General features: G+C 42.6%; 1 protein-coding gene across 1 annotated transcript; it reads right to left on the reverse strand.

Annotated features, from left to right (window-relative positions):
- Nucleotides 1-806: 806 nt before the first annotated feature.
- Nucleotides 807-14,320, reverse strand: LOC108523024 (synaptic vesicle glycoprotein 2B-like; the record flags this gene model as incomplete). Its single annotated transcript, XM_017863479.1, has 5 exons — nucleotides 807-840; nucleotides 2,411-2,889; nucleotides 5,594-5,753; nucleotides 11,154-11,354; nucleotides 14,187-14,320. Coding segments are annotated over 4 exons (679 nt in total), but the record flags the coding sequence as incomplete, so codon positions are not given.
- Nucleotides 14,321-14,586: the final 266 nt, after the last annotated feature.

Raw genomic sequence — 14,586 nt, forward strand, 5'->3', positions numbered from 1 at the left:
AGGCCATTCTCCTGGCTCAGCCTCCTGAGTAGCTGAGACTACAGGTCACCTCTCCTGGCTAGTTTTTTTTTTTTTTTTTTTTTTTTTTTTTTTTTTTTTTTGTATTTTTTAGTAGAGATGGGCTTTCACCGTGTTAGCCAGGATGGTCTCGATTTCCTGACCTCGTGATCCGCCCGTCTCGGCCTCCCAAAGTGCTGGGATTACAGGCTTGAGCCACCGCGCCCGGCCCACAGAGACTATTTTGAAAGACACATTTATCTCAGCAGGAGTGACAGCATTTAAGTAGCCAGGTACTCGTGCTAGACAATCTTTCATGAGAAAAGTCTGCAGAGCTTGGATGCACTCTTTACAAAGGCCTGAGTGATAGATCAAATGGGAATTGCCCTTGATTGGTTAGGTGGCTGGTTTAAAGACCCGTAAAGATAATGCAGAAGTGAGAGCTTGGAAACCAAATGGAGTTAGCCCCCAAATTATTGCAGCCACCCCAGCACTCAAAAGTTAATCCGATTTTAAATCTACAAGATACATCTTAACTAGAAATGCAGGCTCTAATTGTCCTGCAAATTCTTTAAGTGGTAGCTGTTCTATGAATTGTATTATCCCATTAAAGAATAATGTTTTAGATGTGGTAATCCCAGACTCACACAATTCTCTTTTATGAACCTAACCACTGCATTCATATGGAAGGTAAATTACAGCTATATTACATCAAGCCTTTCATTATTGACACAGCATTATGTTAAGTATCCCTATAAAACACTGAGAGAAAGATTAATACACAGTGGTATATATATTTGGAGGAATCGGGGTGTCCAGTCAGAGTCGATATGTCTTCTCTCCCTGTACAGAAAAAAAGGGAGGGGTGTAAATAAAAAGGTGAGGGTTGACAGAAGCAGAGCAAACATTTTAACCATTAAAACTGATCACAAATCGACGGTGGAAAGGTGTCATAAGATTTACCCCTACCAACCCGTTAATTGAGGAAAATTACAGAAAGCTGTCCCGAAGCTATCATAGGACCTAAGCATTTCTCCAAAACTGAGAAAACACTCGATGCAGCCATTATTATTCTGTTTGAAATTTTTGGAGATCTCTAACAGGGAAAATGTGGCACTTCATAGCCTTTGAGAGCATTGCAAATCAATTCAAAGAACTAGTTCTTGCAGGCTGATGTTCATTCGGCCTGGGCAGGTTCAAGTTCACCTCCACTGGCGGTTGTGCATAGCTCACTGTCCCCTCCATTGTCAGACACTTCTGATGTTCCTCTTCCATGCAGTCTAGACTTCAGTCTATTGTTGACCCTCATCAGACAGGTTTGTCCTAGGCTCCTGCCCCAACCCACACCCCTGTTTATGTTCAAAGCTGGATTTCAGGAAAGAGTTCTCTTAAGCACTGAAGAAAGACATATTTGGCATCCACTACACTCCCTAACTCCCACTCCAATGGACTCTTTGTTTCAAAAGCCCTGGACACGTAGCATAGATTTCTCATGAGACCCGACCATTCTAACAAATATGGATTGCATTTGCATTTTACTGCTAGAACAAACAAAAAGTATTTACACTTGGAAGAACTGTGGCTACACTTCCCCATCCCTCCCTCAGTCCCCACGTTGTTTGATTCTTGCCAGAAAGAGTACCAGAGGCCACTGAACACATCTCATGTTGTTTTGGGGTGAGTGGCAAAGTAAAATGCCAGCACTGAAGATGGTAAGCTTGAGTTTCACAAGTCATCTATATAAGAGAGAGAAGTAACTACTCACTCCAACTGCACAAAGAAAGTGCCTGGATTAAGTGGACTGTACAACGTGAGTTTGTTAAGTACATCCTCCCAGCAGAAAGTTAAATGGCTGTAAGAAATTGTGCTTGCATTTCATTTGATCGGACCTCATTTCCTGGGACCTCAAACACCAAGTTCTCCCAAACTATGGCTAAAATGCTGGCAATATTTGCAGATACCAGTTGTGGAAATTAAACCCAAATAAAGTTATAAACAAGCTTAGTTTACAGAATACCTAACCCATTGAATTTCTTTGAATAGAGCAAAACAGAAATAAATATCCTTCTTAAATGTATCACCTAATTATCATGGAAAGCCTAGGAGACTTAGGAGAAAAGTAGATTTCTATAGATGTTGCTCAAATATTTGGCTTTCCAGATCAGAGTATTCTCAATGGTACCATGCCAGTATTCGAGTGGAAAATATGATAGGTGATACTTTTAAATGCAAAAATATATGTATCCTGTACTTCAAGCCCAATATTCATATAATGACTCTAACTTCCAGCCAAGTTGATTTGTTAAGTTGTTGGGCTCCAAGGAGCTTTATGGAGGAGCTTGGGTATTTCTTACCCTCTAATTCCTTTTGAAATGCAAGTAAGTCCTTGCACTTGACTTAGAGAAATGCTTACTCCTTGCATAGTGTGTGCACTCACTGGAGAATCCTCTCCCTGCCTTGGACTGGGAAGACCTGAAGTTAAACACGCAGCTCTGTGATTCTAGGGGTGGCTCAGGGCACCCCCAAAACAGTCACCTGAGTTACAAACATATTGACAGCTGAAGTGGGTCCTAAACTAGGGGTCACAAAGTCAACTTCTCCTCGCGTGTTATCCGAGGTGCCCCCTGGACCATGATAGGCAGGAAGTGTGGATGCATTTTAGTGTCCTGGACAAGATTCTCTTGACCTTTCCTTTTCCCATAGATGGTTCACATCAGGACCTGTTCTCGAGTCTCTGGCAGTCGAAGGGCAATCAGGCCACCCCCAACCAGAGAAGCAGCAGCCAGAAGGATGGGGACCACTTTGGTTATCCCAACAAAAGAAGCAAATATGGTATTTCCCAGGATGGCGCCAAATTTGCATAACCCATTGAGAATGCCGAAGGCTGTTGCTCTGTAAAAGAAGAGGAATGGAAATAATTCTGACATTCTGAACCTCATTAGATGAACAGGACTGGAATCTTTCTTTTCCTTATTGCAGGGGGAAGAGGGGTTAAAGGGAATTTTCTTTCCTAAATATAAAAATAACACATTCTCATTGTAGTCAAATTTGGAAATACAGAATAATATAAAGATGAATGGATATCTAACCTCTTCACCGAGAGACAATCACCTCTGTTAACATTTTGAAGTGTTTTCTTCAAGGGTTTTTCTTTCTTTTTTTTTTTTTTTTTCAAAGATATCTATTTAAACATTTTTTACTGGTACTACATGCTTACTATGGAAATCCTGAAAGGATGAAGAAGTATGCAAAGCAGAAAATGTAAGTGTTCCCCCTTTTGACATTCTCAACCCTCCTGAAGCAGAGACTGCCAGTTGCCCCCAAATAGCATTTCTCCAAATGTAGGACTACATTTCCCAGACTCATTTGCTGCTGAGAATGGCCATGTGACTTAGTTTTGGCCGATGGGATGTAAGTGAAAGTGGCGGCAGTTTCCAAGAAGCTTCCTTAAGGGACTTTATGGGTGGGCCTTTTGCTCTGTTCCCCTTTCTTTTCCTTCTACCCTGCTTCATGATGGAACACAGATGGTTTCATTTTGGACCATGGTGAGTCCATGCAATGAAAAACAATGAGATAGAAAGAGCCTGCATCACCCACTCTAGACTTTTTCAGGAAAGAAAAAATGCAATGCTTAACCTTCTCAAGACCACAGCAATGTATTTGAGGTTTCTGTCAGCCACAGCAAAACCTAATCCTAATTATGATCTTTCAATCCCACTTTCCAGTGAGAACTATTACTAATCATTTATTCTTTCATGACCCCATCTGTATGCAGAGGCAATATTCCCAATACTACCTCTCCCCAAGTGAAATAAAATGTTTATTTCTCATACCACAAGTTTATTAAGAAAGTGGGTATATTTTTGTACTTAAAACTCTTCTTTCATTTTTGTCTATAACTGTACCACACTGTAGCTTTATAATCACCAACCCAGTCTTTTTCATTTGTTTGTCTTAGTATTTTTGTTTTTGTATTTTCTTGGATCTTTTAACATATGTACTTTTTAAAATAAGCTTTTTTCAAGTTCCCAGGGGGGAAAAAAAAGCTTGTTGAATTTTGAATGAACTCTTTTATGTTAGAAAAAATCGAAATACAATTTGACATTTTTGTAAGATTGAATCTTCTTATCCAAAATTAATTATATCTTGTCTCTTAAATATATATACATTTATTTATATATAATAAGAATATACTAATTATGTGCTATTAATTATATATAATCAGAATTATATATAAATACATAATCCATAAATATATACATTTTCTGAGACAGGGTCTGTCTCTGTCACCCAGGCTGGTGTGCAGTGTTGTGATCCTAGCTCACTATAACCTTGAACCCCCGGGGCTCTAGCAGCTCTCCCCGTCAGCCTCCTGAGTAGTTAGGACTACAGGCACATGACACTATGCCTGGCTAATTTTCTAATATATTTTGTAGAGATGGGATCTCACTATATTGCCCAGGCTGATCTCAAACTCCGGCCTTCAAGCAATCCTTTTGCCTCTGCCTCCCAGATCACTGAGCTGGCATATATTTATCTTCTCTTATGTGTCTTTTTAAAACATTTCTTAGTAAAGCTTTATGGTTTTCTTCATTTAAGTGTTTCACTTGCCAAGTTGATCCCTAATTATTTTATGATGTCTGCTGTTATTAAATGGATTTGAATTGCATCTTTAACTTTTTCAATATATTTTAAAACCTACACATAATTTAGTTTTATTACTGACCACCTGACCAAATTGTCTTTTTCTCTCTAGTAGTCTCATTAGTTAATTCTCTTAGGTTTCCTAGATGTAAAATCACATCATATTCAAATAATAATCATTTGTCCTCCTGTTATTTTGTGTAAAACTTAGCAGTTCTTTGACTCAAATGAGAGGGGCTCCAAATATGACACATTGTGCTCTTCCTTAGTTATCTATATCCCAACACCTCTGTCGCCAATTTTGGAAATACCACTAAGGGTTTTGCAGAATTTCATTTACCCACCCTCCTTACCATTTCACATTCCTTTCTGAACACAGGGCCTCTTATCTTCTCTCCTTAAAATTCACAATTCCCCTCTGCAAAGAAAAACAATTACTAAGTAATGACTTTCACCCTATGCCTTTAAACCAGGCCTCTTCCCATATATGACCTGTGCAAAATAAAAGTGACCCCTGGGCCTCCCTGCCACATTCTCTGCAGATTCCCTGGACTTCATACTGCCTCCTGAGCTTTATTTATCTCCCTGCCCCTGTGCTATTTCAGTTCTTCACTTTTTTGCCTTATCTCCCATTGGCAGGTCTGTTCTCTCTTGTGGATTACATGACACATATGGTTTTGCCAACTTTTCACTCTCATTTCCTTCTCCTGGACATGGTCTGCTCCCATCCTTTGCTTCTTGCCATCCTTCCAAACTTATCAAGCCCTAGCCTGCCAACTTTCAGGTCTATGCCATCCACCATGCAGGAGAATCTCAACGTAAGAGACGTTTGTTTCATGGAACAGCAGAAAGACCATGATGGCCATGCACAGCATGAGATTCAGGGAGCAGGCAGACTTCTGACCAAAGAAACCCAAACAAGTCCCTGAGGAAAGCCCATGGAAGAACTGACCTCTGGTTGGTGGGATACAGCTCCACTGTGATCACATCCAGAGCATTCCAGGTTGCAATGCTTGTCCCACAGAACAGGCACTGCCAGCCGATCATCGCAAACTCGCTGTTGCCAAAAAATAGGAAGAAGCAGCAGACTGCAAAGATTAACATGGAGCCACCTGCAGAGGGAGTTCAAGGTCGAAAAGAAACATGAGGCCTATGTCTTGCACATGGCTATCACTCACAGTTCTCATCCCATCTCCCACCCTCACTGGTACACCTGAAGCCAAGGCTGCCTGAAGTATTAGGTTCATCCTCCACATAGAGAGAGCACAGCTGGAACCCTCCCATGGCACCCCAGCCATGGCATTAGAGCCCTCTGCATGGGTCGGATCACCAGACTTAGGAAGGCTTCTGAAGTCACCACACTAAGGTGCTGCCCAGCTCAGAATGATGGGACAGGGCAGATAGGGGCATTTGTTGAGAATCTATTATGTACCAGACATTGTTCTAGGTGCTTGAGCTACATCAGTATCAGCCAAAAAACAAAAACAAAACCTCAGTCTTGATTTGAAACCAGGATGTCAAAGAGATCTGTGCCTCTTGTTCAATGCAGCATTATTCACAATAGTCAAAATATGTAGTCAACCTAAGTGGCCATCAACAGATGACTGGATAAAGAAAAGGTGGTTTACATGCACAATGGGATACTATTCAGACACTAAAAAGGAAGGAATTCTGGCAGTCGCAGTGGCTCACACCTGTAATCCCAGCACTTCAGGAGGCCAAGGTGGGTGGATCACTTGAGGTCAGGAGTTCGAGACCAGCCTGACCAACATGGTGAAACCCTGTCTCTACGAAAAATACAAAAAGTAGCCAGACTCGGTGGTGCACACCTGTAATCCCAGCTACTTGGGAGGCTGAGGCATGAGAATTATTTGAAGCAGGAGGCAGAGGTTGCAGTGAGCCGAGATGGCGCCACTGCACTCCAACCTGGTGACAGAGCAAGACGCTGTCAAAAAAACAAGAGAAAAAGAAGGAAAGAAGGAGGGAGGGAGGGAAGGAAGGAAAGAAGGAAGGAAGGAGGGAATGAAGGAAGGGAGAGAGAGGAAAGTAGGAAAAGAAAAGAAAAGAGAAGAGAAGGGAAGAGAGGAGAAGAGAAGAGAAGAGAAGAGAAGAGAAGAGAAGAGAAGAGAAGAGAAGAGAAGAGAAGAGAAAGGAATTCTGCCATTTAGGACATGGATGAACCTGGAAGGCAGGATGCTAGATACAGTCCATGGGGTAAGCCAGGCACAGAAACATCATCTCACTTTTCGAGATCTACTACATAGCATGGTGACTACAGTTACTAACAATGTATTGTATATTTCAAAATTGCTGAGAGTAAATTTCAAATATTCTCACTACAAAACATATATATGTGTGGTGATGGATATGTTAATTAGCTTGACTTAATCATTCCACATTGTATATATGCATCAAAATATCACATTGTACCCCATAAAAATACACAATTGTAATTTATCCATTGAAAATAAAAACATAATTAAAAAAAATCCATTCTCATGGAGCTTATAACCTGGTGAGAACACACCTGTACATGGGCTACTGAAGGGAAACCTGAAGAAAGGCGGTGCTATTCTGCATTTACCTGAATCCCCACCCCAGAGATCTGACCTGCCCTTTTCAGCCCTACTCTATACTCTGTACTCTATACATGTGCTCTGTGAACAATAATCTCTACTCACTAACCCCATGGACTTTCTTATCAGTTGGGAGGGGAAAGTGGCTGGAGTACCTCTTCCCAACTCCTCCCCTGCGGTAGAAGGCCTTTTCTGGCAATGGCTGTATCCCTCCAAGACCCCAGTTCCTCCCAGGTAGCTCTTGTTCCATGGTTCCAGCCCCCACGGAGCTCTGTGAGTGCAACTGCTCCCCCTTGTCCTCATAGCCATAGAGGTGGTAACTGCTTCTCACTTTTGCTAGTGTCTGGGTGCCTCACCTGCCTTATTTGTTTCCACAACCCTGCCGACACCTCTAAAAGCCCTATGAGTAAGGTTTCCTTACTAGAACTATCTGGGGTGAGTCTCTTTTCGCCTCCAGGAATCTAAGTATGCAGTCCATGAGGTTAGCCTCGCTGGGCTCCCAGCAGGGTGGAGAAGTGCAGCTCAGATCTCTGGGGTGGGGATTGGAGTGAACAGAAAATGAGCAGCACAGCCCTTATAGAGCTAATAGGAGATCCCATCTGAAGAAGACTGTCAAATGCTGCCCAAATCCAGTAAGTTCAGCCCGGAGGAACTTGGTATGCAAGCTCCAAGTCCAAGGTGGATGCAGAGAATGGCAAAACAGGTTGCAGCCCAGGAAAGTGACTGGCGATGAGGTGGAAATAGGGTGAACAGAAAGGTGGGAAGGAAGCAGGTCTCAAACAACCAATCGGAACACAGGGCACGAGTGCCCCACCAGGCACCAGGACCCTGTGGGAGGAAGGTATTCCAGTTGGCAAGAAGCCAGAGACCGACCTGGCCTCAATAAGAAATGCCTCCCCAGGGATGGGCCTCAGCCTGGAGTGTCACCCTCAGACGTGGGGCTGCAAGACTAGTGCTAATCCTTGCTGATGAACTAGGAAATGATAACTGCCCAACTGGATCCTGCCCACTCTGGGAAGCGGCAGGGCTGTGAGCAGGTGCCTGGTAACCTTTTTCCAAAAGCTAGGAGAGAACTAGAACATGGGAAACTGCCATGCCTAGGACCTCAAGTGCTCTGTGGACAATACCCTCTACATCCATACATCCCTCAGAAGGGCCAGCCACGGGGCTTGGCTTACAGTAAATGCTGGCAAACACTTGATAACCACAAAACATGATCATCTGACAAATCAGCTAATACTCAGGGAGGCCTTCCCTGATCCTTCAACTCTGTTAGGTGTTCCTGCTATAAGTCCCCAGGGCCCAGTGTACTTCCACTTCTATAATTCTTATTCCTCTTGTAATTGGGAGGCCTGGGTGCAAATGCCGGCTTCCGTACTACCTGTGTGACCATGAGTGAGTTGCTTCACCTTTCTGTGAGCTGTTTCACTGTCCCCATCTCTAAAATGTTGATTAAATTAGTGCCTACATCATAGGGTTATCGTGAGGGTTCAATGCATTAATATTGAACACCTGTTAAACATTAATAATATTCAATAATAATAAGCATGTCATAGTGTTGAGGTAAATGAAATTTCTAGTTGAAGTCTGCCTCTCCTAACAGATCATTTGAGCCATAAGCACAGGGATATTTTCTGTTTCAATTACTGTTGCATTCCCATTGCCTCCCACCCAGCCTTGAGAGAATAAGTACTGTATAAATAAATGTTACTGAATGAATAAATGAGTGGGTAACAGCCTAGTCAGGAAAACTTCTACTCCACTGATAACAAGAAATGACTTGCACACTACAAAGAGCCCAGCAGATTAAGCAGAACAAAAATGTGCTTGCAGATTTTCTAGCGGGATTGGTCTGAGAGCTGGGGATAGGGCTATTTCAAAGTGGTTCCCCCACATCCCATATCCCAGTGAAACAGGTATTAACTGAGCACCTCATCTTTACCATGCACTGCCAATATCACAGTCTACCCACTGCACGTCAGGCCTTTTACTAAAGACTGAAGGGCAGAGAGAAAAAGAAGGCCCTGTCTGAGCTCTTAACAAGCTTGCCTCTAGCTCAGAAACAAAACAGACATTCACAAGAGAGTAGGCGATAAAGAATGATTAAATATTAGTTCTAGATCTCTCATTGGAGAGCATGCCTTTATTTAGCATTATAGGAATTGTTTTGATCTGTGATGTATTCACTATAAGAAGGGCTTCAGCGGTGAGGGAAAGGATGTCTGCTGTCTCACCATTCTGCCTGCGCCTGTGCTCAGCCATACCACCCCGACTCCACTTCCACGAGGGAGCATGTGGCAGGTCATTAGGTGGTGGGACGTTCTCATCGACATGGGCACCCACCCCATCCTTATAACCCTGCCTCCCCCAAAACTTCCTCAGCTGTTTCATGAACAGACCAGAGACTCCACTGGTCAACTCTGGGACTCATAAGGCTGGTGACAAATGGCAGAAGTGTCACATGTGTGCTCTCATACCCCTGTCTCATTGAGGCAAACAGAGGTATTATTTTAACAATGGAAATGGAAGCTCAAAGAAGCTCAAAGAAGTTCACGTGGGTCAACACATAAAGCTAATCTTGGCAGAGATGGAGCCACCTGACTCCCAGCCAAAATTTTTTTTAAGATGACAACCTGTAGTGTCTTCTGCTGAAAGCTTGGTGTTTGGAGCTAACCTAGGAAAGAGGCCATTTTCATCTGTTCTGGTCAGTTCAGCGGCATTGCTGAGTGTCAGCTCTACTGCAGGCACTGCGCTGGACACAGGGGTCACGGAAGTGAGTAAGCCGTTGTCCCTTCCTCCATAGGGCCTCAGGACTAACCAGGCACTCCCTCTAAGAGAGGAGAGCATGAAGTCTGCCATGCCTAAGAGATGACTCCACCCTCACCACGAGATTAAAAAGCTGAAGTCACAGGCACTTCTCATGCTCACCACGCTGAATATGCATGCTACTATTTATAATAGTGATATTCAGTATGAGCCAAATGTCAGGAAAAGAATTCCTTTCCATGAAGGCCTGATCAATTTCCTCTTCTCCAACAAAATGACTTTATGATTTATTTTGTTTCCTTTTGCACGTTGCTGCTAGGAATCTTCGTATTAACTTTCCTAATCAACGACCTCCCTAAGGCAGGTCCCTAATGGCATGTTTATTAACCACATGTTGTCCACTTCCCCACCCCTGGCCTTGACTCATATTCTAATGTACATTTTCCCTGGTCCTCAATGTGTACATTTTTCTTCTTGTTTACCATTCATAGCATGTGTTTCTGTAATGAATTGCTGCAAGTCCCGATGGAATGAGGCAAGTCATACATGAATATAGCTACCATTTTTGAGAACCTACAGTGTGCCAAGTATTACAGGTACCTTATGTTCAATTCTCACAAAACCCTACCAGCTAGATGTGGAAATTGTTCTCTTATAAATAAGGAAACTGAGGTCCGGAGAAGCAAAGGAACACATTCAAGGTCAAACGGCCTTTCGGTGATGTCTTCAACATGGCTCTGTCCAACCCTAAAGCCTAAAGTGGTATTGCTATTAAATAATAAAAGTAAAACAGTTTACCTTCAAACATCAAACCATCATCCAGGACCATTTTATATATTTTTCTGACAATAATCTGATGTAGAGACAGGGTGGATATTATTACTACCCTTATTGAAGTGCTAATAGATTAAATGACTGTCACAGAATTTCTCTGTCAGGAAATGAACAAAAATCCCTCACCTAGACCAAAGATTCTTGACTATTTCCAAGGAGCTCTGGAGTTTTCTATAGGCACGCATCCTTGGCTCTATAGCTCCATGTGCGATCTTACTTGTTGGGTTTATTGTGCAATAATTACTTAATAAAAGGGAAAATTTCCCTGTTTTAATACACTTGAAAGTCACTACCCCAGCGCACTGGAGCCCAGAAGTGACCCTGCTGACAACTCACCAATCATCTTGAGCCTTCCGATTCTATCCATGAGTAGGGCAGAAATGATGTTTCCGGGTATGACAGACAGGCTGCCCAGGAAGCTGACGAGGTAAATCAGGAAGTCATTATCTTGCTCCAAGTCCATGTGGCAGCCCTCCTTCTGCTCCAGAAAGGTGGAGTTGATAAACCGACAGTTGATGAACTTATGCTCGTAGAGGTCTAAGGAGAGAAGGAAACCTTCGGTTCATGTAAGTGCAAGGGAGCTGGAGAGAGAAAGGCAGAGGCAGGGATGAAGTCTGCTCCCTCCTGTAGGCAAGCTGTGGTAGCCTTTGCCAGTCAGACAGCCTCAAAGTCAAGGTAATATGTGGTCATGTCATCAAGGTATGGATGAATAGAGAAACTTTCAAAAATGTAATGACCTGTTCAAGTTCCTAAAAGCAAGGGGGAATTAAACTAACACTGAGAGACTTAAAAATGCGTCCTCTCAGCCAGGTGTAGTGGCTCACATCTGTAATACAAGCACTTTAGGAGGCCGAGGTAGGAGGATCACTTGAGCTCAGGAGTTCAGGACCAGCCTGGGCAACATAGTGAGATCTTATCTCTACAATAAATAAATAAATAAATAAATAAATTTTTCTTTTAAATTAGCTAGGTGGGGTGGTATGTGCCTGTAGTCCCAGATACTCTGGCACCTGAGGCAGGAGGATCACTTGAGCCCAGGAGGTCAAGGCTACATTGAGCCATGGTCATGCCACTGCACTCCAGCCTGGGCAAAAGAGGGAGACTTTGTCTTAAAAAAAAAAAAAACAAAAACTCTCCAGCTGGATAACAGTCCTGTTTGTACTAATCAGGTGACACTGAGACACTGAGGACCATGACAGCTAGGCCTCTCCNGAGAGAAGGAAACCTTCGGTTCATGTAAGTGCAAGGGAGCTGGAGAGAGAAAGGCAGAGGCAGGGATGAAGTCTGCTCCCTCCTGTAGGCAAGCTGTGGTAGCCTTTGCCAGTCAGACAGCCTCAAAGTCAAGGTAATATGTGGTCATGTCATCAAGGTATGGATGAATAGAGAAACTTTCAAAATGTAATGACCTGTTCAAGTTCCTAAAAGCAAGGGGAATTAAACTAACACTGAGAGACTTAAAATGCGTCCTCTCAGCCAGGTGTAGTGGCTCACATCTGTAATACAAGCACTTTAGGAGGCCGAGGTAGGAGGATCACTTGAGCTCAGGAGTTCAGGACCAGCCTGGGCAACATAGTGAGATCTTATCTCTACAATAAATAAATAAATAAATAAATAAATTTTCTTTTAAATTAGCTAGGTGGGGTGGTATGTGCCTGTAGTCCCAGATACTCTGGCACCTGAGGCAGGAGGATCACTTGAGCCCAGGAGGTCAAGGCTACATTGAGCCATGGTCATGCCACTGCACTCCAGCCTGGGCAAAAGAGGGAGACTTTGTCTTAAAAAAAAAAAAACAAAACTCTCCAGCTGGATAACAGTCCTGTTTGTACTAATCAGGTGACACTGAGACACTGAGGACCATGACAGCTAGGCCTCTCCTTGGAGGCTACCTGGCATAGGGAAGCAGAACACAAGAGAGTTGGTTCCAGATGGAGCCAATCCCTCCAGAGCCACTGCTGTAGTCTGTGCCAAAACCTGAACATTCTTAAAAAATAAAAGCCATTGGCATTGGAACCAGTTTGCAAGTCTTCTGACACCTTCTAAGATCAGTTGTTCTGACAGAGGAAGTCCTAAACAGGCTCCCCAGAAACCTGCGTTTGGGGAACTGGCCCTGCTGTTGACCCTCTTTAACCTCCCTGAGGCTTCTGCCTAAAATATCTACAAAATTGGAAGAGTACACCTGATCATCTCCACTGCTTCTCCCAGCTCTGACATTTCCTGACTACATATGTTTGCAAAAATCTCCATGATCAGAGTATTCAAATAAGGAGGCATCATTCAAACTTGAAATCATAAAGTGATATGCAGTTTTTAATGACACTTAGTAAACTTCTGGAACTCATCATTGTTTCAAAATCAGTCTAAAAGGAAATTCAGGAAGGTAAGTGCCAGAATGAATTATTAAGAGAGTCCAGAATATTTAGAGACCAGCTATTGAAGCTCTTGTGGCTGATATCATAGAGGAAAAAGATGTTCTTATATAAACTATCCCTCGCTGCTGGTGCCAAAAATAAAGCATAGATCTGGACATAATGCAAGTAGTTCTGTGGAAAGATTGTAGGTTTTACAGCCAAACCATTGAGGAATGAATCCAAACTCCTTCCACTTGCTAACCACGGCCTTGAGCAAATTGCTTAAGTCTTGATTTCCTTAACTTGGTTTCCTTAGCTATAAAAGAAGGATTAAAAAATAGTACATTTCTCCATTGAGACAATGTAGGTAAAGCCCCCTAATGAAGCTCAGTTGGTTTCCTTATACCCCAACTTCACTTGGTATGTTATTAAGTGATGATGAGGGTAGTAAAAGTAACAGGAAGCGGTGAAGTGGTAGAATTTTGTGACTTTTTAAATCACAGAAATCTGGAACAGTATGATTTTAAAATAGTCTTCGCATTTCACTTTATGCACAAAATGTGAACAGATGTAATTTACCCTTTTCATTTATTATTGTGAGAACATGAGTCTTGCATTTTGCAAGTTTCAAATTATGCAAGGTCTTCAGGAATGCATGCATTCCCTGCATAAAATGCAGCCCTCCTGGAATGCTAGTTGTTATTTGTGTCATCCTTCGTTCCTACCAAAGACCCTCGTGTATAGCATCAGCCTCACAGAGATGAGGATATTTGGCTAGAACTTTTGTTTCCATTTCATTTGTGATAAAACTGAGACACAGATACATTAAATGCCTTAGCAAAGGCTGTGCACCTAATTTGTGCCATGCCTGGGGCTAAAATCCATTTCCCCACCAAGGCTTGGCATTTGTATCTATGAATACTTTCCTACTCCTGAAGTTTATGCCTGAGCATTTTGATTCGTGGACAACACTAGTTGTCTCTTGTTACAGTCTATTCAGTCTGTTAATCTTCTTACCTACCTGTGTTATAAAAGATGGTTGATTCAATGGTACAATTTTTGAAGTAGGTATCTGTTGATGTTACATCTTCAAAATAGCACTCGTCAAAGAATGTGTCCTCAAAGAGTACATGTTTAAAGTACATTCTTGTGAACCTGTGGGAAGAGGTTGACCTCTGAGTGATTCATCTGAGAAGAAAAGAGACTTAAGACCAAAATGGAAAACACAGCAAGGCAGAAAAGGAGATCTGCAAGCAAAAGGTGCCAGAGCATTATTTTCAACCCGGACTACCTCCCCACTTCTTAGCTGTTTGTTTATTAGTGGGGAAGGGCGTCAGGACTTGGAAGCCAGTGTCTAGTGTAGGTGCATACGGAGTGCTATGCACCAATCTGGTGGTTTTCAAAGGCAGGTCCATGGACCA

The sequence above is a fragment of the Rhinopithecus bieti genome, unplaced genomic scaffold, assembly GCF_001698545.2.
Source record: "Rhinopithecus bieti isolate Rb0 unplaced genomic scaffold, ASM169854v2 scaffold_72411, whole genome shotgun sequence".
Taxonomy (NCBI): domain Eukaryota; kingdom Metazoa; phylum Chordata; class Mammalia; order Primates; family Cercopithecidae; genus Rhinopithecus; species Rhinopithecus bieti.